At 44.4% G+C, this 25,435-nt stretch overlaps 1 protein-coding gene across 42 annotated transcripts in view; it reads right to left on the bottom strand.

The window, feature by feature from the left end:
* The window catches only part of ERC1 (ELKS/RAB6-interacting/CAST family member 1), a 525,728-nt gene that overhangs the window by 208,602 nt on the left and 291,691 nt on the right, over positions 1-25,435 (bottom strand). For 23 of the 42 annotated variants that reach the window (XR_010598149.1, XR_010598151.1, XM_065582406.1 and 20 more), the window contains one exon: positions 25,139-25,192. The exons of the other annotated variants lie outside the window; for them this stretch is intronic. Coding sequence is in view for 21 of the 23 variants with exons in the window: in XM_065582406.1 (XP_065438478.1) it covers positions 25,139-25,192 (54 nt within the window). In the remaining 2 variants the exon portion in view is untranslated. The remainder of the gene's footprint in view (positions 1-25,138; positions 25,193-25,435) is intronic. 42 annotated transcript variants of the gene reach the window in all.

Here is a 25,435-nt window from a genome sequence, read left to right as displayed (position 1 = left end):
TCCTGTTGCATTGTTTGCTTAAGAAAAACACACAAGAAAGGCAGGAAACTTCATAAAATAGAAACTTTTGAGAAAGCAACCAAGGGAGGTAGCACTTCAAAGAGATGACATGTTGCTCAGAGTACTTGTGGAAGACTTGATTGTCAAGGATGCAGTTTATCACTCACCATGCCTTTCTTACTCTGTGAGCAAAACAAATCTTAAAGCAAAACCATCTAGTTATGCTACAACAATACAGTCACCTTATGATATTGCATTTTATCAGCTGATTGAAGAGATGGACAATCATCTTATGTTCAACAAGAAGACTCTTCTCCTGTCCAAACTTCTATGAAGATACAAAGCTCTATTACTGTAAAATATAGAAACTGCAATATATTCTAGTAGCAAATTACAGGCAAGATTAGAAAAACACTATGGTTCTGCAATTTCATTCCATGTACAGCGTGGAGAAGGCAAGTCTACCATTGTTCTATGCAGCGCATAACATTAGCTGATGCTATCCAAGCCGCTAGTAATCTGAAACAAGAATTTAAGTCATTCAAATGTTTTGTGGATAGCATTGTGGATGCCAAACCAACTGACATGGCCACAGTCTATACTACAATTCTAAAATATAAGGTAGTGTCAGCAGCTCTAGGACAGCAGCATGCTGATCAGACCATGGATCAGCAGCTGTATGCTGTTGCTCAGAAAGTTAATGGGGACCTCCCAAATAAACTTGGTACCAATGCGATCCACATGGTTGGTTTTCATACCCTGTGCTGTTTTACTGCATGTATTGGGAAATTTTGGGGAGACACTGGATTGCTAGACTTTCTTGTTGATTCCAATGTGTATGCAGCTTGTACTGCAGATCACATGCTCTATGTGGCTTCACTCTAGCATTTGATGCTCTGTAACTTTATTCATTTGTTAAATTGTATGAGCAGGAAGGAGTATACTCATGTAGGTCCAGCATTTGTCTTGCAAATATTGGCTGACACTCAAAAGGTGTTTGAGTCTGAAGACATTGAATCCTTACAAAATGTCATTGAAGAGTTTGATGAGGCTGTAACAGCATATGCTACTACTACTGGAGGAATTTCAGGCCTGGGGGGATGCCCAGTCTCCCACATTCAAGTTCTGGGATCATTTTCTCCAGGTTATGCAGATACGACTTCTAAATGTCCACGCAGAGCAAGAGGGTCATTAGAAACTTCACCTAGATACACATAGTGCTATGCTTACATACTTCTTTACTGAAAACAGGCCTAGCTATGCCAGGTGGATACCAATTTACATCTTTGATATGTTAAATCTCCCTGAAGAAGTACACAGTGCCTTTGAATCTGGGGAATTTGCTATGCATGAGACTCCTGGTTCTTTCAATTGAATTTGGAGTAACATGGGAACAGAGATAACTGTCATCAAAGATTCAAAGGCAGCAGTAGGATTGTAGGACTCACAAGAAAGAAGCTAGCCCCTGTCAAATGGACCCTCACAAGACATGTCCTCAGTGAATATACAAAAGTCATGAGAGAAAGAAAGGGCCCAAGAAAAAGTAATGAAGACGAAGTCCACAAACAAGTCCTTGCCTCTGCACTGCAGAGGGATGAAGAACATACTATACCTCTTACCAATCATGTCATCAATAATATGACAAACACATTTGACCCTGAATCACATTCAGAGGTACTTATCAACATTCCTACTGACCTGCAGGTAACATCAGACAAATAAGCTCTCTAATGAAAATAACAGTTGTTGGTGAAAAACAAATGGAGAGATTTGTGAGAGGTTCTCTTGATTCTGATGGGACACATAGCTACTTTAAAAAGCAACAGAGGGTCCTGTGGCACCTTTGAGACTAACAGAAGTACTGGGAGCATAAGCTTTCGTGGGTAAGAACCTCATTTCTTCAGATGTCTGAAGAAGTGAGGTTCTTACCCACGAAAGCTTATGCTCCCAGTACTTCTGTTAGTCTCAAAGGTGCCACAGGACCCTCTGTTGCTTTTTACAGATTCAGACTAACACGGCTACCCCTCTGATACATAGCTACTTTAGCTCAGTCAAGAAATCTGGCATCAAAACATTTGCTGTCGAGACCAAGACCACCAAATTTAAGTGGGGGCAAGGAAGCACTGCTATGTAGCTTCTTTGGCCATGAAGTGATTATTCCTGTCAGTCTTTGTCTACTTTAATAATAATAATAATAATAATAATAAAAAAAAAAGCTAAAGTAATAAAGAACAGTACAGGAGCAGCATACAAAATTCCAAAACATCGATTCAAACTTCGTCACCTAATCTGAAATGACAAGGTGATTTTAAATGGGGAAAGACAATATGTATTTTAGGCAAAAAGCTATAATCATCTCAATGACACAAAGTCTCCAACACACTCCCTGGCTTTTGCCATCTGTATCAGCTTTACACAAGCACGAAATCTAAAAAGGGCTCTGACTCTGTTCTCTAGGACAGCTTCTCTTCTCTGCACCCGCTTCCCTCCCTCCCCTTGTAACAGTTGAAGGTAAAGACCTAGTTACTAATACATCTCTCTTGGGATATGTTTTTATATCCGTGATGGTTTTCTTTTTGTTTTGTTCTTTGTCTGGGTAAGGAAAATCAAATACAATTGACTAGATGTAGGACAGAAGAGATTATAACTTCCACTTTTTGGGCAATTAGACCTATGTTGTCCCATTCAGTAGGAATTGCAGATGTGCCTATTCCAGTTGCCTATGACATAGATCAGATCCCACTTACAATGAAAGAAGTGTAAATCAGTATAAATCAAATGGCAAGTGACTAGCTTAGGAGTAATTGATGGGGACATTTTATAATTGGTTTAAACATTTGCTTTAGAGAAAGAGTGAAAGCAATTCAACAAAGCTTCTAAAAATGACTAGAAACCAAGTATTGATTGGCAAGAATGCAATATATGGTCACTTAACCTTACTAAAGGGCTTCTTCTAACCCAAAGAAAAGGATAGGAAAGGGGTATGTAATATAATAGGTCTTAGCCATTTTCAACTGCTATACCTGGAGGTATTCTTCATTCATTTATATTTCAAAAGAAAATCAGAACTACATTTCTGGCATATAATTATCAGTTAAGTGAAAATGAATGAAATGTGTGTGTGTGCATGTATACACACACACACACATATACACACACACACACACACTTGCACTCTAAAACCAAATTTGGTTTGGCGGCATTTTATGAGGAGTTTCACTGAAAACATCCAGGAGAGGTTCAGCCAAAGAGAATGTAAACTGCTTATAAAAATCAGTTGGAAGCCATGTGGCTGCAGCAGGTCCACCTCCAGCCACAGCTTGGATTACTGCCTTGATCTTCAATAATTTGGTTTATCAAACTTCTCAGTAAGAGATAACTGAAGAAAGGCCAAGGACTCATTAAAAGCAAACTGTCCATCTGTTACAGATCTGAGTCAAAATACTGCCTATACCTATAGGCATAGTCTCTAATTTTACAGAGCACTGCTATAGGTAGGTGGTCCACTTGCATTTCCATTATAAACATCTATACACAGTGACCTATATCTCTGGTAGAGGAACTCAATTTACAAGAGCTCATACTATTAAAGAATTTTCCCCAACATCCAACACATCTGGAAAGGTGTATTTTGACTGTCTTTCAGTTACAGGAGTGCAAAGTAAAAAAGGGTGTTTGGATTTCTTTGGTACTTCTGGAACATCTATGATTAAAATAAATTCTAGATGATAGACAATAATGCATAATAACCAAATTTTAATTTTGTTTAATTTCTCTATTCTTACAATATGGAAAGGCAGCCAGGGTAATAAGCATTAGGAAGTGATTATAAAGGGCCAGTCTGGTGGCCTAATGGCAGCTACTATTTTGGGAGAAGGTGCAAATTGGAATTTGGGTCTGAAATTCCTCTTGCACTGCTCTTTAGTGACTCGTTCTGAGTAATACTGAGGGCTGGGTTCTTGAGGGAGCTGAATCTAAACGGCTGGGGATTCACACTGAAAAGTGGTGGATGGCATTAGGGGAGGAATTTTTCCTGATCATTTGATGCTATGAATTATACCATGGGGACACATGATACAGAATTTTAGGTGCCTTGATAAAATCTCAACATTCCTTACTGATGTAACATGAGACCCGAAAGAGTCCTGAATCTCATTAGAACAATTTAAACAGAGGGCAGAGGAGGAAAGAATTAACACAAGAAAATATATTTAAACAGCACGCTTTTGATGTAAACTCTTAACAGCAAGGAAATCCACAAGTTAGCCTCCTATGTCCTTATCAAACCCTCTTCAGTAAACACGGGGCAGATACATGCAATGGCCAGGCTTAATAGAGTTAAAGATAGAAGCAATGGGTGCGAATCTGGGTGCATGAACGAAGTACTGTGACAGACCCAGACCAGTGGGGTACATGAGTCTGGTAGAGGGCAAATATAATCGTCACTGGATGAATAGTTTTCTGTTCCCTGAGTGACCAGAGAAGGAGCTGCACTAGAGTAATCAGGAACCTGCTAGAACCAGTTAAGGCAGGCAGGCTAACTAGGACACCTGGAGCCAATTAAGAAGAAGCTGCTAGAATCAATTAAGGCAGGCTAATCAGGGCACCTGGGTTTTAAAAGGAACTCATTTCAGTTTGTAGTGCGAGTCTGAGGAGCTGGGAGCAAGAGGCGCGAGGAGCTGGGAGTGAGAGGGTGTGCTGCTGGAGGACTGAGGAGCACAAGCGTTATCAGACACCAGGAGGAAGGTCCTGTGGTGAGAATAAGGAAGGTGTTTGGAGGAGGCCATGGGGAAGTAGCCCAGGGAGTTGTAGCTGTCATGCAGCTGTTACAGGAGGCACTATAGACAGCTGCAGTCCAAGGGCCCTGGGCTGGAACCCGGAGTAGAGGGTGGGCCCGGGTTCCCCCCAAACCTCCCAATTGACCTGGACTGTGGGTTCTTCCAGAGGGGAAGGTCTCTGGGCTGTTCCCCAACCCACATGGTGAATCTCTGAGGCAAGAAAATCCACCAATAAGCGCAGGACCCACCAAGATAGAGAAGGAACTTTGTCACAGTACCTAAATTAAAATATCCTGATTTGCAGAGGTATTGAACATCAACATCTTTAAAGGAACTCATTGTTAGATTTAAAATCAGGCCACTAATTTAGAAGTCTAACTTTAGGTCACTATATTTTAGAAAAAAATGGCCACAGTTACAGCCATATGTTTGAATGCTTTAGCTTTTCAAAATCAAGTCCTAATGCTATTTAAGATTATTTGGGCTGGTGGGAGGAGAGAGATTCCATTACCAGTTGGTTCCTATGAGAGAACAGAACTGGGCTATTGTCACTTACAACCACTGGCTAAATTCTAAAGCCCACTGCTCTTAATATTCCAAGGCAACAAATCTAAACAATTTTTGCCATAGTGGGGTACAATCATTTCAATGACTTTCAAAAAATTAGAGATGGCGCAATTTTTACCATAGTGGGGTACAATCATTTCAATGACTAAAAAATTAGAGATGGCGCAATTTTCTTTGAAGTGGCAGCAGTGCAGGCCTCTGATGTGCGTCACTGATTGCTTAATAGTTCTGTCTGGCTTTATTTCTTCCTAGATTGCTACACCATGAAGTCAGACAATACTTGGATAATTTAGCACCGTATCAGGGGACGGCAGCCCTATTTAAGATTTTAAAATTGGCCATTGTTAAAAAGAAGCTACTATCTCATTATCTTTGGAATAGCAACCTACAGTGAGATTATCAAGGCCCAATCTGAAATGCAAACATTCTAATACTACACTCAGTAAACCAACAAAAATGAAAAGCTTCAGAAGTACATCAGAGTACTGGATGAACCAGGGGATTAGCAATTGATAGAAGCAAAAGATTTAGTGTTTCACCTTTAGGTCACTGGTTTGAATCCATTCCTGTTGATAATGAATTAAAACTATTTTATCTGATATCTGCTTGGTGGCTTATGTGAAATGAATTGATAATTTCCTATTCCTAATAAAGAGATTTCCACTTGGGGTGTGTAAATGATGCAAAATCCAGGATATGTGGAGCAAATGAACTGAACCCTGCAGAATCTGTTCACATGGGGTAGTAATGGGTCAATCCCTGTAGGTTCATTTGGAGACTTGGCTCTATCGTAACTCACATCTCTAAGAAAATCCTGACACCAACTTCCTTGTGACATCTTACATAATTTAGATGTTCACAAGAGTGGCTCATTAGTCCTCTTGGTTTTCCTTGAGCATCTACTGTCTCCACTTCTATGGTTTCCAGGGTGCAATGTGGCCATCCACCGCTGTGGTTTCTTAGGGAAACCAGTTAGTATAGACTGCCTTTTCTAGCTATTGTATTACAGATTAAAGACCTTTCTCATGGATGTTGACTTAGAGCTGCCACCTCTTTCTCTCTTTGCTATATGAAAAAGATACTCATCTTGCAAAGTTGCAATATAACTCTGAGAAGATATGTTCTCATGCAGCAAGGCCCAAAATAAATGCAAGACAAAATAATTTACCACCTAGGTATGTGCAAATGTGAGACCTATGAAATTGCACCCAGGTCTTTAACATTGCTCCCTCATAGCCCAAGGTCTCTTATTTAATGCTTCAGCTAAATTATAATACTGATGTTTGTAACATTGCACCATTTTCCATGCCAATTTTTTGCTGAGGCCACAAACAGGATTCCTATCTCCACTGAAGACCCAAAGAGAAGGGGAAGCTTGTCTGTGAGGAACAAAGCCCAGATTAAAATATTTGCAACAATACTAAAAAGGCACAGAAAGTGACAAGCTAAGGAAACTGTATTTTGTATTTACACATACATATCTGTTTGAGAGTACCTCTAAGTAGAGTGAATAATTTTTAAAAATGTAAATATATTTTTAAATGAAAAATCTGCTTTTATTTACATGTTGCTAGTTTACTTTCTTCCAATTTCATAATGTTAAATTGACAAAGTGGATGTTTTGTGCTTGTTTCTTTATTAGTTTCCTAATTATTAGAAAAAATTCAAATGTTGCATAGACTTTTCACACTTAAAATGCTCATCTACAGTCCAGGTTCATAGTAACATCCTTGCCATGAGACCACCACAGACTCAAAAAGAAGATTGACAAGAAAACAGCCCATGCACGATTTGTCAACGCCATCTCTTTCCAGTATACTGAACTTTCACAAATCAAGAAAGCTAAAATTCTTTGACCAGGATAATCTCCTGCACCAGGATTTGCAGTAGCTGGCCATCACTTCAAAGTGATTCACGGAAAGACTGAATGTTTTCAGAAAATGTCTGCTGAGTGATTACATGAGTACACGTGTAGATGATTGGTGTAATGTTCACAACACAGTAACTGCTGAAGGAGGAGCTATTTACTTGTATAAAAATACAATTCCTCTGGTCTTCCACATTAAACAGAATAGACGACTACAGTCCACTAGTGATAAAATTAAAAGTTGTGACATATGTTCCATATGACTAGTTTTGTGACGGACAAAACCACCAAGGTGACTAAGAAGAGGAGAGTTTTACCAGAAAAAGAAAATACTATACATTCTAAAAATATTGACAAAAGACATGGAAGAAAATAACAGATCATATTATCTGGTGGTCCCAAACCTGCAAGTGTGCAACCTGCTCATTAGCAGATCCTTGTGCTCACATTGCACAGAGACCTACTGACTTCAGTGGGCCTCCAGATAGATGCAGGACTCTGCCCGAGTGGATACAGTTGTAGGACTGGAGACCATGTGATTAAGTTCTTTCCCCCAAACTACTCTGCAGCTGCCAAATACAAAAACAGCTAAGTGACCATTCTTGAAGATTGCCTAGAAGTGTATTTATGTTGCAAAGTGGCCCAAGTTAATGAAAATCTGAGACGTATAGAGTAAATATTGAATATATTGTTTGCCAGAAGGTAATAAATATTAATCTAAAGAATCGCGCCAAATATTGAAATTGGTTGTAATAGCACATGACTCTATTGAACTGCAATTAGATGGCAAAATGGATGCATTCTGAAAGTGTTGCGTTATCAAGCTTTAGTATCATGTAACAGATGATCAATCACAATATACGCCAGTTTTCATTTACCACAGAGGAATCAATACTTGCTTTTAAATAAAAGGCCTATACACCTCTACCCCGATATAATGCTGTCCTCGGGAGCCAAAAAATCTTACTGCGTTATAGGTGAAACCACGTTACATTGAACTTGCTTTGATCCGCTGGAGTGCACAGCCCCGCCCCCCCCGGAGCACTCCCTTACTGCATTATATCCGAATTCGTGTTGTATCGGATCGCATTATATCGGGGTAGAGGTGTACTAGAAGTGGGTTTTTGCCAGCAGTAATTCAATGGCAAGCCAACTCTCCTGCATTGCAGAAGTCAGATTCCCTCCAATTAAATACAGAAAAGCTATAAGTTAGTCAGTAGTGGAATGTTCAATTAAGTTTTCTGAGAGAAAACAAGATGTCTCAACTGTTAACTTTTACAGTTTGTGCTGGTGTTGAATGAGTACAGTAACTCCTCAAATAAAGTCATACTGGTTAACGTTTCATTGTTACGTTGCTGATCAATTAGAGGACATGCTCGTTTAAAGTTGCACAATGCTCCCTTATAAAGTTGTTTGGCAGCTGTCTGCTTTGTCCACTGCTTGCAGAAAGAGCAGCTTGTTGGAGCTAGCTGGTGGGGGCTTGGAACCAGGGTGGACTGGCAGCCCCCCTATCACCTCCCCGCTCCCCTAAGTTCCCTGTGTGGCAGCCACCCAGCAGGCTACCAATTGCCGGCAGCTCAGCTGTCCCTCCCCCACTGCCATGTGCTGCTCCTGCCCTCTCTGCCTTGGAGCCGCTCCCAGGAGCCTCCTGCTTGCTGTGCAGGGGGGCTAATGTCAGGGTGTCCCCCTCCCCCTGCTTACCCCAATCTCCATAGAGCACGGGGGGGGGGGGGGGAAACACGACAGGGCTCAGGATGAAGAATGCTGGCAGCAGCTGCTCTCTCAACTTCCTGGTCTACTTAAAAAGGAAATCTACTTAGAGTGTTTCAGCGTACTTAAAAGGGGCAATGTGCATCTTTCACACACAGGGTATGTGTCTCTGTCTGCCATGCTGTTTTCCCTCCCTACATTCGTGCTGTCTTGTAGAGTATGAGGCTACATTAACAACGTGTTAAGCCTTGAGGGCTTAGCCGAGTTCTAGTTCATCATTTAGCAGTAAGGCATTCCCTGGGAAATATCCCACCCTCTGACTCCACCACCTCAACCAAGCTTCACAATCATCATTGCTGTGTACAGTATTAAAGTGTTTGTTTAAAACTTTTACTGTTTATACATATATATAATATAGTCTTTTGATAAAAAAATTTCCCTGGAGCCTAACCTCCCCCCCCATTTACATTATTTCTTATGGGGAAATTGGATTCGCTTAACATCGTTTAGCTTAAAGTCACATTTTTCAGGAACATAACTACAATGTTAAGCGAGGAGTTACTGTATCAGAGTAGCAGCCGTGTTAGTCTGTGTCCGCAAAAAGAACAAGAGTACTTGTGGCACTTAGAGACTAACAAATTTATTTGAGCATAAGGAATGGACACAAATCTGACATCAGGAATCATAACATTCAAAAACCAGTAGGAGAACACTTCAACCACCCTGGTCACTCAGTAACAGACTTAAAGGTGGCAATCTTGCAACAGAAAAGCTTCAAAAACAGACTCCAAAGAGAAACTGCTGAACTTGAATTAATATGCAAACTAGATACCGTCAGTTTAGGTTTGAATAGAGACTGGGAATGGCTGAGCCATTACACACATTGAATCTATTTCCCCATGTTAAGTATCCTCACACCTTCTTGTCAAACTGTCTGAAATGGGCCATCTTGATTATCACTACAAAAGTTTTTTTTCTCCTGCTGATAATTGCTCATCTTAATTAATTATCCTCTTAGAGTTTCACGTTCTCTGTATGTGTATATATATATCTCCTTACTATATGTTCCAGTCTATGCACCTGACGAAGTGGGCTGTAGCCCACGAAAGCTTATGCTCAAATAAATTTGTTAGTCTCTAAGGTGCCACAAGTACTCCGGTTCTTTTTGCGAGTTACTGTATGTTCATGTACTGGTGTCCTGCATTCAAAGATTAGAAAGAGCAATTGTAACAGACTAGGTTTCAAATGTGTTTTTTCTTCTCAAGTATTTTAATTCTGAAAGCCTTTGAAAACCCTCAGCAAATTTGAATAATGAGTATGTTTCTTCCTTTGAGGAAGGAGAGCCTCATTTTTCTCAGACCCCTTTCTGGGTGATTTGGACACTGGAGTCAACTAATGCAACAGCAGATGAAGTTAAGGCCAGTTCTACACTAGACTTACATCGGTATAACTACATTGCTCAGGGGTGTGAAAAAGGACAGTTACCTGTTCCGTAACTGGCGTTCTTTGAGATGTGTTGCTCCTGTCTATTCCACAGTAGGTGTGCGTGCTCACCACGTGCACCGGTTCCAGAAGTTTTTCCCTTAGCTGTATCCGTAGCCAGGGAGCCCCGCGGCGACCGCTGGAGTGGTGCCTGTATATTGCGCTATAAGGGGAGCCATGGGCTCCCCCCACCCTCGGTTGCTTCTTGCCAGACAACTCCGATAGAGGGGAAGGAGGGCGGGGTGTAGAATAGACAGGAGCAACACATCTCAAAGAACGCCAGTTACGGAACAGGTAACTGTCCTTTCTTCTTCTTCGAGTGATTGCTCCTGTGTATTCCACAGTAGGTGATTCCAAGCAGTATCTGTTGGAGGTGGGTAGGCGTTCACAATGGTTCGGGACGAAGTACCGCCCTGCTGAACCCGGCGTCGTCCCTAGACTGGGAGACGATCGCATAATGCGAAGTAAACATGTGAACTGAGGCCCATGTGGCCGCCCTACAGATGTCCTGAATGGGGACATGGGCGGCATAGGCAGCTGATGAGGCCTGAGCCCTCGTAGAGTGAGCCTTAATGATAGGTGGCGGGGGGAATCCCTGCCAGGTCATAGAATGTGCATATGCACGAGGTAATCCAGCGGGAGAGCCGCTGGGTAGAGATAGGTTGCCCTCTTGCCTACTCAGCCGAGGCAACAAAGAGCTGAGAGGACCTCCGGAATGGCTTAGTCTGATCCAGATAAAAAGCCAACGCCCTACGAACATCTAGCATATGGAGGCGGTGTTCCTCGTTAGAGGCGTGGGGCTTGGGGCAGAGCATGGGAAGAAAGATACTCTGCTCCATATGGAAGGCGGAAACCACCTTCGGGAGGAACGCTGGGTGTGGGTGAAGCTGGACCTTATCCCTATGGAAAACCGTATAGGGGGGTTCTGAGGTTAAGGCCCTGAGTTCCGAAACACGTCAGGCAGACTTGATCGCCACGAGGAAGGCCACCTTCCACGAGAGGTGCGACCAGGAACACGTGGCTAGTGGTTTGAAGGGGGGCCCCCGTGAGACGTGACAAGACCAAGTTGAGGTCCCATTGTGGCACGGGGGGGGGGGCCTAGCGTACGGGAATGAATGGACTAGGCCTTTCAGGAAATGGGAGGTCATAGGGTGGGAGAAGACGGAGTACCCTTGCACCGGCGGGTGAAAAGCCAATATAGCTGCGAGGTGCACCCTGACCGAGGCTGGTGCTGGACCGTGGGCCCTAAGGGACAAAAGGTAGTCCAGGACGAACTGGAGAGGAGCAGAGGCGGGGGAACTCCTCGCTCGTTCACCCACTGGTAAATCTGGATCACTTCGCCACGTATGTCCGACGTGTGGACGGCTTCCTGCTTTCCAGGAGGACCCGCCTAATCTGCTCCGAACACCTGTTCTCTTCCTCGTTTAGCCACGAAGCAGCCACGCTGTCAGGTGGAGCGTGGCTAGGTTGGGATGGAGGAGGTGTCCCCCGTCTTGGGAGAGGAGGTCCGGGCGGGGCGGAGCGGTAGCGGCCTCGGGGGGGCTGCCAAGAGGTGTAGTACGGGCCCGTACCAGTGCTGGTGGGGCCATGCTGGGGCTATGAGAATGACCCTCGCCTTGTCCACCTTTACCTTCTCCAGGACCTTGGCAATGAGGGAAAGCGGGGGGAAAGCATATAGGAGCTGGCCCGACCAGCTCATAAGGAACGCATCGAAGATCGCGCCTTCCCCCACCACTCCCCTGGAGCAGAACTGGGGGCAATGCCGGTTCTGGCGGGTTGCAAACAGGTCGATTTGAGGAGCTCCCCACTCTAGGAAGATCTGGTGGGTGACCTCCGAGTGGAGCGACCACTCGTACTGGGGGGGAGAAGACCCTGCTGAGGCGGTCCGCTTGTGTATTGCGGACGCCCGGGAGATGAGCAGCCCTCAGGGAGATATCGTGGGCTATACAGAATTCCCATAAGGTCAGGGCTTCCCAGCATAGGGCTACGGAATGAGTACCGCCCTGCTTGTTGATATAGTACATGGCGACGGTGTTGTCCGTGAGGACTCTGATTACCCTGCCACGAAGGTGCGTGAGAAACGCCATACACGCCAGTCGTATCGCCCTGAGTTCCCTGACATTTATGTGCAGGGACAAGTCCGGGGTCGACCACGTCCCTTGGGTCTGTACGTCTCCCATGTCGGCTCCCCAGCCTAGGTCCGAAGCATCGGACATCAGGTCTATGGATGGGCTAGCCTCCCTGAAGGGAACCCCTTGTAGCATATTGCTCAGGAGGGACCACCACTGAAGGGAAGCCAATACCAGGGACGGGATTGTGAGGATCTTGTCTAGGCCGTCCCGGGCTTGGGAGAACTGGGAAGCTAGCCATAGTTGGAGGGGCCTCATCCGGAGTCTGGCATGGCGGACCACGTACGTGCAGGCCGCCATGTGTCCCAGGAGCCGGAGGCATGCTCTGGCTGTGGTCACCGGGAATGTGGAGACCGAGGCAATGAGATCCCTTAGGGTCTCGAACCTGTCCAGGGGAAGAGAGGCCATAGCCTTGGAGGAGTCCAGGAGAGTTCCGATGAACTCTATGCGCTAGACTGGTACTAGAGTAGATTTGTCCTCGTTCACGACCAGGCCTAGGTTTTTGCAGGTGGCCAGGAGTAGACGCATGTGGAACTCCACCTCTGGATGAGACTTGCCCTTGAGGAGCCCGTCGTCCAGATAAGGAAAGATTTGTACCCCCTGCTTCCTGAGATACGCCGCCACCATTGCCATGCATTTCGTGAACACCTTGGGGGTTGTGGACAGGCCAAAGGGGAGGACCGCAAACTGGTAGTGCCCCGTCCCCACCACGAATCTGAGGAAGTGTCTGTGCCCCTCGAAGATGTGGACATGGAAATAAGCGTCCTGGCGGTCCAGGGCAGCATAACAGTTCCCCGGGTCTAGGGAGGGGATAATAGAAGCCAGGGACACTATGCAGAACTTGGAACGGGTTAGGAACCTGTTCAGGTCGCGCAGGTCCAGGATGGGTCTGAGACTCCCTTTCGCCTTGGGGATCAGGAAGTAACGGGAGTAGAACTCCTTGCCCTGGAACTGTGTTGGGACACGTTCCACCGCCCCGAGGCTGAGTAGCAGATCCACCTCCTGGTCTAGGAGGCGGGCATGCTCGGGATCCCCCGGGACCATGACGGGGGGTGGGTGGCTTGGCTGAGGAGAAGTGAACTGCAAAATGTATCCCTTGGAAATAGTGCTGAGGACCCACTGGTCCGACGTTATGAGGGACCAAGCCATGAGGAAGGCAAACAAACGGTTGCAGAACACAAACTTTATTGGTCGGGGGGTCTCCCTGGCAACAGGCCCAGTGCCCCCCTGCAAACAGTCAAAATCGCCGCTTTCCTGCCCCTTGCCCTTAGGGGGACCAGGCTGTTGGGTAGAGCGTGACTGCCTCCGAGACCGGCGTTTCTGGTCTCTAGGCCTTTTATATGGGGGCTTGTATCTGCACCTAGCAGGTTGAGCCGCCGGGAGCGATTTGGCCTTGTCCTTCGCCGGAGGGATGTAGAGGCCCAAGGTCTGCATGGTGGTGCGGGAGTCTATCCTCCCATACAGCCTAACATCTGTCTGGTCCGCGAAAAGCACCTTGCCATCGAACGGGAGGTCCTGCATCAGAGATTGGGCCTCCGTCGACAGACCCGATAACAGGAGCCATGACGCCTGGCGCATGGAGATTGCGGAAGCCGTGGAGCGAGACACCATATCAGCCGCCGCCTGCAGGGCCGCCTTAGCTGCAGTCGACCCCTCTTCCACCAGAGCCCTGAAGTCCTTCCTGTCCCTGTCTACGAGAAGGGGGTCAAATTTAGGCCAGGACCCCACAGGTTAAAGTCATATCTGCTGAGCAAGGCCTGGTGGTTGGCTACTCTCAGCTGAAAACTAGCTGACGAATAAATCTTTCTGCCAAAGGAATCGAGTCTCCTGGCATCTTTGTTCTTAGGGATGGGTGCAGGTTGGCCTTGGTGCTCCCTGTGGTTCATCGACTCAACCACAAGTGAGTTAGGCGCCGGGTGGGAATAAAGGTATTTGTGACCCTTTGCCAGCACAAAGTACTTCCTCTCAGCCTTCTTGGAGATTGGAGCCAAGGAGGCGGGAGTTTGCCACAAGGAACTGGTGATGTTGGCAACCCCTTGGTGTAGTGGCAGGGCCACACGGCCCAGTGCCGAGGGAGATAAAACGTTGAAGAGGGAATCAGACGGTCCCTCCATCTCCTCGGCTTGCAGCTGAAGGCTGGATGCCACCCACTTCAGCAAGTCCTGGTGTGCCTTAAAGTCCTCCTGCAGAACCAAAGGCGGAGGAGCCACAATGGCGTTGTCCGGTGTCGAAGACGCAGCACGCGCAGAGCCAGGCACCACGATCGGTGCCCGGGCGTCGAGACCCAGGTCGGAGTCCAGTCGCGGGTCCGCCAAGTCCTGGCCTGTCGACTTATCCCGTGGACGGTCTGACAAGGCCTGGAACGCCTGGGACACTCCGGCGACCGAACTGGCCCCAGGCTGGGTTGGTACCTGCTGCCACGGTGCCCACTAGCACCATTGTCCTTGCCATGGGGTACCTGATGGTACAACGTGCCCCGGCGGGGCAGCACGGCCCAAGGACAGGAAGAGGGGCGCCGAGGCCAAGGTGGCCGAAGAGCGTTCAGTGCCACGGGAGCGATGGGAACGGTGCCCGTGGTGACGTCTCCCTTGCGATCTGGACCTTGATGACGAGGAACGGTACCCCCTCAATGAACTGCTTCAATACCCGTGACGGCGGTTCAAAGCCCGGTGCCCTGATGCCGAGGTACCCCCAGGGGAGTTTCTGGCGTGGCGCCTAGACGAGCGGGAGCTGGAATGGGAATGGCGAAGTCTGTCCCATGGAGAGCGGCTCCGATAACCACGTCTAGCAGGTGAGTGTGCCCGGTGCCTCCCTCAGTGCCTCCGCTCGCTGGCAGACGGCGTGGAGGATCCCCGCGACTCCCGTCCCGACAGCGGCCCTGCTGGTCTGGCCAGCATCGAGGGTGGCCGGGAGCTGTCGGAGGAGCGGCCGCTGTGCGCCGAGTGGTGTGGGGAGCAATCTTAGGAGCGGGAACTACGGCTGCTCAGAGAGGTCTGGTGGGCACGCCTCGCGACCTAGGGCCCGTGCCCGATTGCGAGCTCGGGACGGGCAGGGACATAATGTCTTTCGCCGCCTGCACCGCCTCCAGCGTCGACGGCATCCGTACCAGTGGGGATGCCTGGGTCGACACTACCGGGCTGCTCCGCTCCACACGAGTCAGAGCCTTAGAGCCCGTGGGGGATCGAGGGCTGCCCAGCGCGGGACCAGCCTTCCCCTTGTCCTTATCGTGGTGGCGCTGCAAGGCTGAGCTCTTCCCTTGCTTCTTGGCGGGAGAGTGGCGCTGACTGGTCGAAGGGGCCTCGCTATGTACCGACGACGCGGCGGCCGGTGTCGAGTCCGATCTGCGCACCGGTGTCGTAGCCAGCGCCGACTCCATCAGGAGAGCTCGAAGTCTGAAGTCTCTCTCCTTTTTAGTTCTTGGTTTGAACGACCTACACATCTTGCACCAGTCGCTAATTTGAGTCTCACCCAGGCAGCAAAGACACACAGCGTGGGGGTCGCTCCTGGGCATAGAGCGGCGACAGGAGTCACATGACTTGAAGCCTGGGGCGCGGGGCATGCCCGAAGCCCAAGCTAACACTGAGAACAATCTGACGAATGGTACCGCTAGAGAAGAAGGGCTGCAGCGAAGCTGGAGCACTAAGTTCCGACTACCTTCACTGGCGGCAAGAAGGAATTGAGGGTGGGGGGGAGCCCGTGGCTCCCCTTATAGCGTGATATACAGGCGCCACTCCAAGGGTCACCACGGGGCTCCCCGGCTACGGAAACTGCTAATGGAAAAACTTTCGGCACCGGTGCACGTGGCGAGCACGCACACCTACTGTGGAATACACAGGAGCAATCACTCGAAGAAGAAATCTTCTCTCAGTTCTATGTTCTTATTTGCACTGGAAAAAAAGGTCCTGTGTATCATGCCTAAAGGATACATTTTAGTTTCTTCCTAAAGCTCATTTTCCTCCCCTTGACTCCAGTAAGGGGAAGCCTTCTGGATTTGGGGTCCATTGCTGTAGTTTATCTAGGCAGGAACGTCTTGAGTCCTACCTTTGACAGTTCTGGGTTTCTTAAAAATATAGGGAGGATTCTGTTCCATCCTATATTTGCCCCTTTACAACATGGCTATTGATACTCTCTCTTCAATTTGGAATTTAATTCTTTACTTTTCATTGGAGATTATGAAAGATTATGCTCACTAGTTGTTGAGGAAAGAATGGTTATTTACCCTACAGCAACTTGTGTTTCTTTGAGACGTATTTTCCACAGATTCCACTCTTGTGCACCTGTGCCTGAGACCAGATTCTTTGGAACTGCAGTGTCCATCAGGGCCATGACTGCACTCTGAGTGCCCTCTTGTTCCCCACAACTGAAATCATAAAGGGTGGGGCGGGCCGCAATCCACAGTACGTTCCTTTGCCAGTTAGAATCCCATGGGAGCAGGACTCTGATCAGCAGGGATAGAGGGCAGTTAGTGGAAACTACTTGGACAACTCATTTCAAAGAACCACAATTTCCATAAAGTACTTAACCAGTATTTCTTCAAGTGATTGTCCATACAGAGTCCCTTCTTTGTGACTAACAAGCAGTTACCCCCGTGCTAAGAGGCAGGTGAGCCTACTTGAAGAGTGATCGTAGAACTGCCCTTCCAAATCTAACATCTGACCTGGAAACCTGCACCAGGGGATAATGAATAATTAAAGTTTGGATCAAACTTCAAATTGCTGCTCTACATATGGGGACGTTATCCAAGCTGGTAGCAGACGTCACCTGAGCCTAGTGGAATGAGCTCTAACCTGTCCAGGGATATCTCTCAACCAACACTATGCAAGCCCTGACACAGTCCGAGACTCACTTGGGTAGTCTTTGTGACAACACAGGTTGTGCCTTAGCCTTTTCAGCACATGCCATGAAGAGTCTAGGTGTACACTGAATGACTTGGTGTCATCTAAAACAGACAATCTAAATGACTTGGTGTCATCATCTAAAACAGACAATGCTCTCACAACATCTAACATGTGAAGTTTCATTTTGCTCAGGGTGAAGTGTGGCTTCGGGAAGAAAACCAGAAGGTGCCTAAACCGATTGATGTGGAAGTCTGAAACCATATTAGACAGAAACTTTACGTGAGGCCAGAGAGGGAGATTCTGCCAAAGACCATGTATGGGGGGGCCCACCCTGAGGGCCTAAATCTCTTCTATCCTCCTAGCTGATGTGATGGCCACCAAAAAGGCTGTTTTCATTGACAGGTGGTAAATAGAACAGGTTACCAATGGCTCAAAGTGGGGTCCATCAGTCTAGTCGACACCAAAGTCTCAGAAAGAAGGGGGTTCCTGAACCATGAGACAAACATGGGAGAGCCCCTTGAGGAACCTTCCCACTGTAGGGTGCAAGTAAACTGTATTTAAACAAAAAGATAATTCTCAAATATCGCTGCCAAGAACGCTCATATAAAACTAGAAGAGAGGGCTGATTGCTTCAGGGAAAGTAATTAGTTCAGTATAGCTAGAACCAGGGCTGCTACTGGTAAAAGCTGATGCTGCACTGCCCAGAGAGAAAATCGCTTCCATTTGGCTCTCTATGTCAGTCTGGTCGAGGATTTCCTGCTTTGGAGCAAGATGTCCTGAAATTCACCAAACTTATTTCTGTAAATGTTAACCAGGCGGCATCCAAGCTGTCATGTACAGGGTTGCTAGATCGGGATGCAGAATCCGGATGATGTTCTGAGAGACCAGAACTGGCATGACTAGTAAGGTGATGGGTCATCATAATGATAGATTCATATGGTCCAAAACTCTTAGCTGCAGAAAGACTGTATACAGGCAGGTCGTGTGATCCAGGGTCCTAAGGTGGTCTCAGTGACATTCTCACGAGGTAGATTTGAAGACAAGCTTCACTACAGGTATGAGACGGTTGGGTCCCTATGCCTCTTTATGACTTTGGTGTGGGGCATGAGGACTCAGAGCACAATGGAAACTCCTGGTCAAAAGACTCTGAATTCAAGCGTATGGGACACACTCGCACCATAAGTGTAATGGGCACATGGATAATCACTTGAAGGAGATGGGAAACTCTTAGCTTGTTAGCAGCTGCTGTGGTGTTTGTGGACACAGCTAACGCAGTCAGTCTCAGACTAGAAAATTCTTTTCTCATGCAAAGATATATTTGTGTTGTTTAAACTATGTATATGTTCTCTTGTCCAATTTTTGGGGGTGAAACTTCAAAAGCACTCTCCTGAGGCCAACTTTTAATAAAAGTGCACCCAAGTTGCATATGTGATTGCATCTGAAACTGCAAATGTAGCAATGGGAAACTGAAAATCTGTAGGCAAAGTAATTCATTTTACATTGAGCAACTTTGCTGCATATTCTGGAAAATTTTGCTACTGCATGTGTCTTTTGGGCACCCAATTTACCACCAATTCACTAATTATTCTGAAAAATGCCCCCAACTGTATTATCACAATGATTGTAACACTCCACTTTTTGGGGTGCTTTTTGTTTAGTGATATGCTACAATACTGTGTTGAGTCAGTTATCTCCACACTTCAGTATTTGAAGATGCACAGCATATGCTGCCTTTAATTATGGCTCTATACACACTATTGTTGAAGCCATGCTAGCAATAACCACATTTAAGCAAACTTATTGTTTGTGGGGTTCCAGCATTGTTTTCCTGACCAACGATAGGTGGGGCAGTCCCCCCAAAACCTTCTAGTTCTTATATTAACTGTAAATTAGATGGCTTCCTTTGGCCTGAGACTAGTATGTTATACATTTTCTCCCTCCCCAAAGAGGTAGCTGGAGTCTCCCTCCAGTTATATTTTTGATACTCCTTTTTAGAGTCATTCAGCCACCAAAGCTTCAGTAAAAATTTCCCTACCAACCAGTTTTATACTTATAACAATAAGGTTATGAACTATAGAGGCCAAATATATCAGCCCTTATAACATGAAGGTGGGAAGGGATCTACCATGGCATTCTTTGCCTATGCAGCTAAGGATATTTTAAGCAGGACAGGTAGAAAAAACTCTTCTTCAGGTGAATCTTATCTAAGAGGCCACTGCTCTTTTGGTTCCATTGCTCTAGAAAGGCCAGCATAAGTGGTCAGTGAGGACAGTAAATTTAGGGAACCAGCTTTATTAGAGAGAACTTAATGCCCAAGAGTTGTAGAATTTCTTGAATCCTGGGATAATGGGGCTGATATTCTTGGCCAGTGAGAATCTCTTGGTAAGATGTTGCTGTGACAGATGGACCCATACTGAAACTCTTGAAGACAGCCCTCTATGTGGATGTGCAATTGGGTCAGAATAAAGTCAGTCTTTTCTTGACAAATGAAAAAGCTCTCATCCATCAGGAGTGTTACCATAGATTTCACTGCCAAAGTGACCTATAGAGCTGAAGAAATCTGAACCTGCCAATTGTCCAAGTAAAGTAGAATATGGATCTTCTAGTGCCAGACAGCCACCATCAGCATGATCGGGACACTTTAGAACAGTACTGCAAAGGACCAAAGACCAAACAAGAGATGCATATGACATCTTTCTTTTCCTAGAGCAACCCAGAGCAGCTCTGATGCACAGGTATGCATCTTTTAAATCTGTAAATGCTAAAGAATACCCAGATTCTACTGAGGCTAAGATAATTCTGACAGTCTTCATTTTTTAATAATTTTGATTGTACAAATTAATTAACTATCTGAGCTCCAAAATCAATGTTATATTTCTCCTAAATTCTTAGATACTGTCAATAGAAGGGAGAACATCCCTGTAATCTCTTGGAACTAGTCTTACTGCTTGAATTTCCTGCTAATGGACTGTCCTCATGATCTTCTATCATTTCTTTGGGTCTGAAGGAAAAGGGGATGGATTAATGTGAAATGAAGTCTACCCCCAGCAGAACCCAATAAGCAGTGGTTATCAGTCTACAGCTTATCAGGAAAATGACTACCTATCTCCCAATGGAAGGACAGAATTACAGATGGCTGTGGTTCACTTGCAGGACTCAGAAGACCTTAGGCCATCTGACCTTAGGTCAGGCTGGAAAGGATCTCCTAAACATATGTCTGAACTGGGACTTCAGTGAGCTGAATACAGTCTCTCAAAACGGATAACTAAGGCTTTCTATTTTCTTAAATTCAGACCTCTGCTCTATCCAGGGTGGATAAAAATCAATGATTTAAAAAAATAAAAAATAAAAAAAAGTCATTTTTTTTGATAAAATGCTTTTTGAGGGGAAAAAACCTATCTAAGATATTGTATCTTAATTAAAACTATAGCTCAAAGGTATCACCATGGAATAGAGATTACACATTCTAATTCTATCATATAAGACAATATATTCATGTAACGTTTAAGAAAAGTTTTGTAAATAGCTCATGGATTAGGGACTCAATCTTATGGGGTTCCAGGGGCTTCTATATAGATTATTTAGATTAATCTTTCTATCTACCCAATGAGACTCAGTGCTCAATCTAGAAGATACCATCAGAGATGCTTAGTTTTGCAGTTCTCAAACTGTGGATTTGTGTCTCCAGAGATAACATGCTTGTTAACAGCAAAAATATTTTTAAATAAAGAAATAAATATATAGAGGTGAGAAATAACAGACCTCAACCCTATTGTCCCTCTGAAAATTTGTGTACACAGAGTCAATCCCTTACCTCTCTCTAAAAGTGCAAAGTTCCAAAAAGTTCAACGAATAGAAGATAGTTGGGGGCGGAATAAATTTGGAAATGGAGAAGTCGTCTGGAGATGAATGTGAGAAGGGAGGGAAAGGCAGTAGAAACACAAGTGAAACTGTTTGAGCAGCATATTACAGAAGTCTTGAGGTCTTTCTGAGTGTAGCCGTCATAGATTTGAGATCTACATACCATTTTCTCACTAGAAGGGAAAACCCATAATGGCAGCAGGCCGTAAAAGAGACCCAGTTTGGGAATATTTTAATGAAGTTCCCTCTCCCTGTGGGTAAAACAGGCATGTGTGCAAAATGCAAACAGTGCAACAAAGAAATGCAAGGCCTGGTTGCCCAATGAAACAACATCATGAGAAGTGTTCCTTCTCAGGAGAAAGCTGCGTTGAAGATGATGAAAGGAACATGTCTGAACACGCAGGATCTTCAGGTTGGTAAACTTTTTTTTTTTTCCCCCCATACTTCTTTCTTAAGGACTGCCTGTCTTCCTTCTGGACTATTCTTGAATTCTTATGTTTGAGCAAAAAATATAGTTGTTACTCTATGGTGCTATCATTTTAGATGCAGTTGTGATAAAAAATAAATAGCTGAAATAGGCAGATATTTCTTTTACAATTTCACCTTTAAAGTAGTACTGAGTGTCAGTGAATGCAATGAGTAATACTTATGAGCAGTATGGTGGTAATAATTAAATAACTGCATTGACTTATTTTGTTTAGGAGAATCCAGAATCCTGTATGTTGAGGATGAACACCATCCACCTTCAGATCACCATAATTTTCTATAGTTTCAGAGTTAGTTGCCAATGATAGTGTTTCAGTCACATCATGTAGGTCACATAGCCACAGTATATCACCTGTAGCAAAAAGAAAAAATAATCTTCCATCATCCAGAAACAACCACTGATAAGTTTGTGATAAGAACCAGCAGATTACAAAAAGAGGTAATTGATGCATAAACAAACAGGGCGATTTTTTCAACAAACTCTCCTTTCCATATGATTGAGAACCCACACTTCATTAACATGATTCAGTCATTAAGACCAGTTCACCCAACAGAGCAGATGTCACAGGCAAATTGTTGGATAAAGTGTATGAAAGAGAAATTGAGCAGTGTGCAAAAGGTCTAGAGGGTGAAATTATTAGAATCATAGAATATCAGGGTTGGAAGGGACCTCAGGAGGTCATCTAGTCCAACCCCCTGCTCAAAGCAGGACCAATCCCCAGACAGATTTTTGCCCCAGATCCCTAAATGGCCCCCTCAAGGATTGAACTCTCAACCCTGGGTTTAGCAGGCCAATGCTCAAACCCCTGAGCTATCCCTCCCCCCTCAGTCTGGATGGGTGAAGCAATGTCCACAATGATCCTGTTGTATGTGCTTATGTGACAACAGAAGAAGGGAATGTCTTCCTTACAGAAACAATTGATACATCAGGAAATGCACACAAAGTAGAATACTTACAAGAAGTAGCAGTAAAATCTATAACAAACTGTGAAAAAAAATTCAAATGTCTAGTACACAGCTTGGTCACAGACAATGCTGCAAACATATCCAAGATGAGAAGAAATTTAGAAGAGAGTCCCAAGCTAATAACATACGGATGCAGTGCTCATTTGATGCATCTCCTAGCCAAAGACTTCAGTGTTCCAGAAATAAAGGCAAATGTTGTTGAAATTGCAAAATACTTCTACAACCACCACTTTGCAGCAGCTACTCTGAAAAAAGTGGGAGGAACCAAGCTGACTCTCCCACAAGACGTGCGATGGAACTCAGTAATGGACTGTTTTGAGCACTATATCAAGAACTGGCTTAATCTGATGACAGTTTGTGAACAAAATCATGAAAAAAATAGATGGCACTGTCACAGCCAAAGTTCTCAACATTGGGCTTAAGAGAAATGTTGAACACATGCGGAGTACCTGAAACCTATTTCTGTAGCCTTGAACCAAATGCAGGGAAATAGCTGTTTTATTGCTGACGCTGTTGAAATTTGGAAGGAACTGAATGAGATCTTAAAAAGAGAAATATGCAATGACAGAGTTAAATTACAAACATTAAAAAAACAAATGGGACAAGCACTATCTCCAGCTCACTTTCTTGCAAATATTCTCAATACTCGGTATCAGGGTCAATCCTTAACTGCTGAAGAAGAGGAGTTGGCTATGACATGGACATCCATAATGCAAACTATAATAAACTTCAGAACTAAGGATGAACCATTCAAGAAATAGATGTTTGCTGATGATGTTTTAAAGAAAGTCACACCAGTGAACTGAAGTCATTTAAGCACTTGGATTCAGAGACTGTTGAAGTGATAATCTCACTTTTAACAGCAGTAGCTTCTTCTGCCGACGTAGAAAGAATATTTTCTTCCTTTGGAATAATTCATTCCAATTTGAGAAATCATTTGGGACCTGAAATATCCTGAAAAAGCAGGAAAGCTTGTTTTTCTTTTCTAGATTATGAACAAACAGGAAAATGAAGGCGAAGATGACTGAGTTAGCTGCATTTTAAGTTTCCCATGTTGACCTGGCTAACACAGTTGATTAATTTTTTTTTTTAATATTTCATTTAACTATTTTAGTTAAAAACAATTTTAACAAAAACAAACCTGATTTTAAAAAACTTGAACATTTAACTAATTTCAAAAATTCACATGCTTGTTTTGTTAAAATATTATATGTTTGCTGTTGAAGAAAAAATCCAGAATACATAACGTTGTTGTTTTAGTTAAATAAAACAATTTAAATGTCTGGTGAGAAAATCCTCCAAATATGAATGATTAACCTGTTGAACTGGAGATATTTATAAAGTCATTGGGAGGTGGTGAACTATCTGCTTCAATTACCTTTGGTAAATGAAGTAACCAATCATTCATTTTCTGATATAGCTGTAAAACTAATCTGAAAAGTTTTCAAAATAAATCACTTAAAAATATATAGTGTGTACATTCTAAAAATGAAACCTATTTCTATCTCCCAGTTGTGAAGAATATGTATTAAGGTTCTAACAACCAACAAGAATGTACTTTTGTAGAAATCCATAATTAAATAGAGTCTTTGTGACTAGTGATTTAAAACATGATTTAAATCAAATTGATTTAAATCCAATCCACCCTGGCTCCATCCTGCAGGACTTTATCCATAGAGCCCTGCAAATCCATGGGTATCCACTTTATATCCGTGGACCATTTTTGCGGATAGCCACTTGGATGTGGATATAAATTTTGTATCCGCACAGGGCTCTGACGGTAAGAGCCAGGCGGGCAGCTGTGAGGAACTGCAGCACGGACCCTCCACCTGTTCCAAACTAGTGCCCTAATAATTGGACCATCTTTCCTCTCTCATTGGAGGGAAGGTATGTAATCTCTTTTGTCCAGGTTTGTGAGATTAGCAAAACTCCTGATTCCGGCATATTGAAAAAGATCAGATCTGTCTTGTAATCTTCCTGCATTACTCTGATCCATTATCAGGACCTCAAACTTCTGAATTATCCTATTACTCAGAATGGTGAAACCATCATTCAGTCTCTTTCTGTTTCCCACTCAGTCAGTCTGCTGTCAAATTTGAGTTTTCTAATCTAAGCAGGAGTGGCCGTGATGGAATCAAAAGTCTGATTTACACCCAATTGTTCTGGTGTATGTAAGGCTGTGGTGGCTCACTGCAGTTGGTTTGGGACCACTGTCTAGGCACCAAGTCTGAGAATTCTGTATTCCTGAGCAGGTTAATGGAGTGCATAATTCTTGCAAAATAAGTATAATTTTTACTTACAGGGCATTTAGAAAGATCTATAGTGAGCACTACTGTACAGCAGAGAGGCACAGCACATGAGATGGCAGAGAGTACGGCTAGACAGGACTGAGGGTTAACACAACAGTATTAAAGAGAAGGGGGAGGGATGTACGTAAATGAGGTTTCCTCATACCTTGAGCCATTTAAAGCCAAAATGGTTGGCCTTATGCACTGTTTCATTTAATAGCTTCAGACAGGCAGAGAGTTGCAGAATGGTAGAAAATAAGATGAGCAGAATATAGGGAAGAAAAAGCATGCAATTAAAAGCAAATTACAATCAGTATGGTCAACATTAACATTTAAAAAACCACAAACATATATCACGCTTATATCCAATCTAAAGCTGACATTAACGTATTATCATAGTTGCAACACATAAAAGAATCTGTCAATCTTCAAAACAAAAACAGAATCTCAGACTTGTAAAACT

Source organism: Chrysemys picta, chromosome 1 (assembly GCF_011386835.1).
Source record: "Chrysemys picta bellii isolate R12L10 chromosome 1, ASM1138683v2, whole genome shotgun sequence".
NCBI lineage: Eukaryota > Metazoa > Chordata > Testudines > Emydidae > Chrysemys > Chrysemys picta.
The sequence above is the reverse complement of the archived record's forward strand: the minus strand, read 5'-3'. Positions and strand labels throughout refer to the sequence as shown.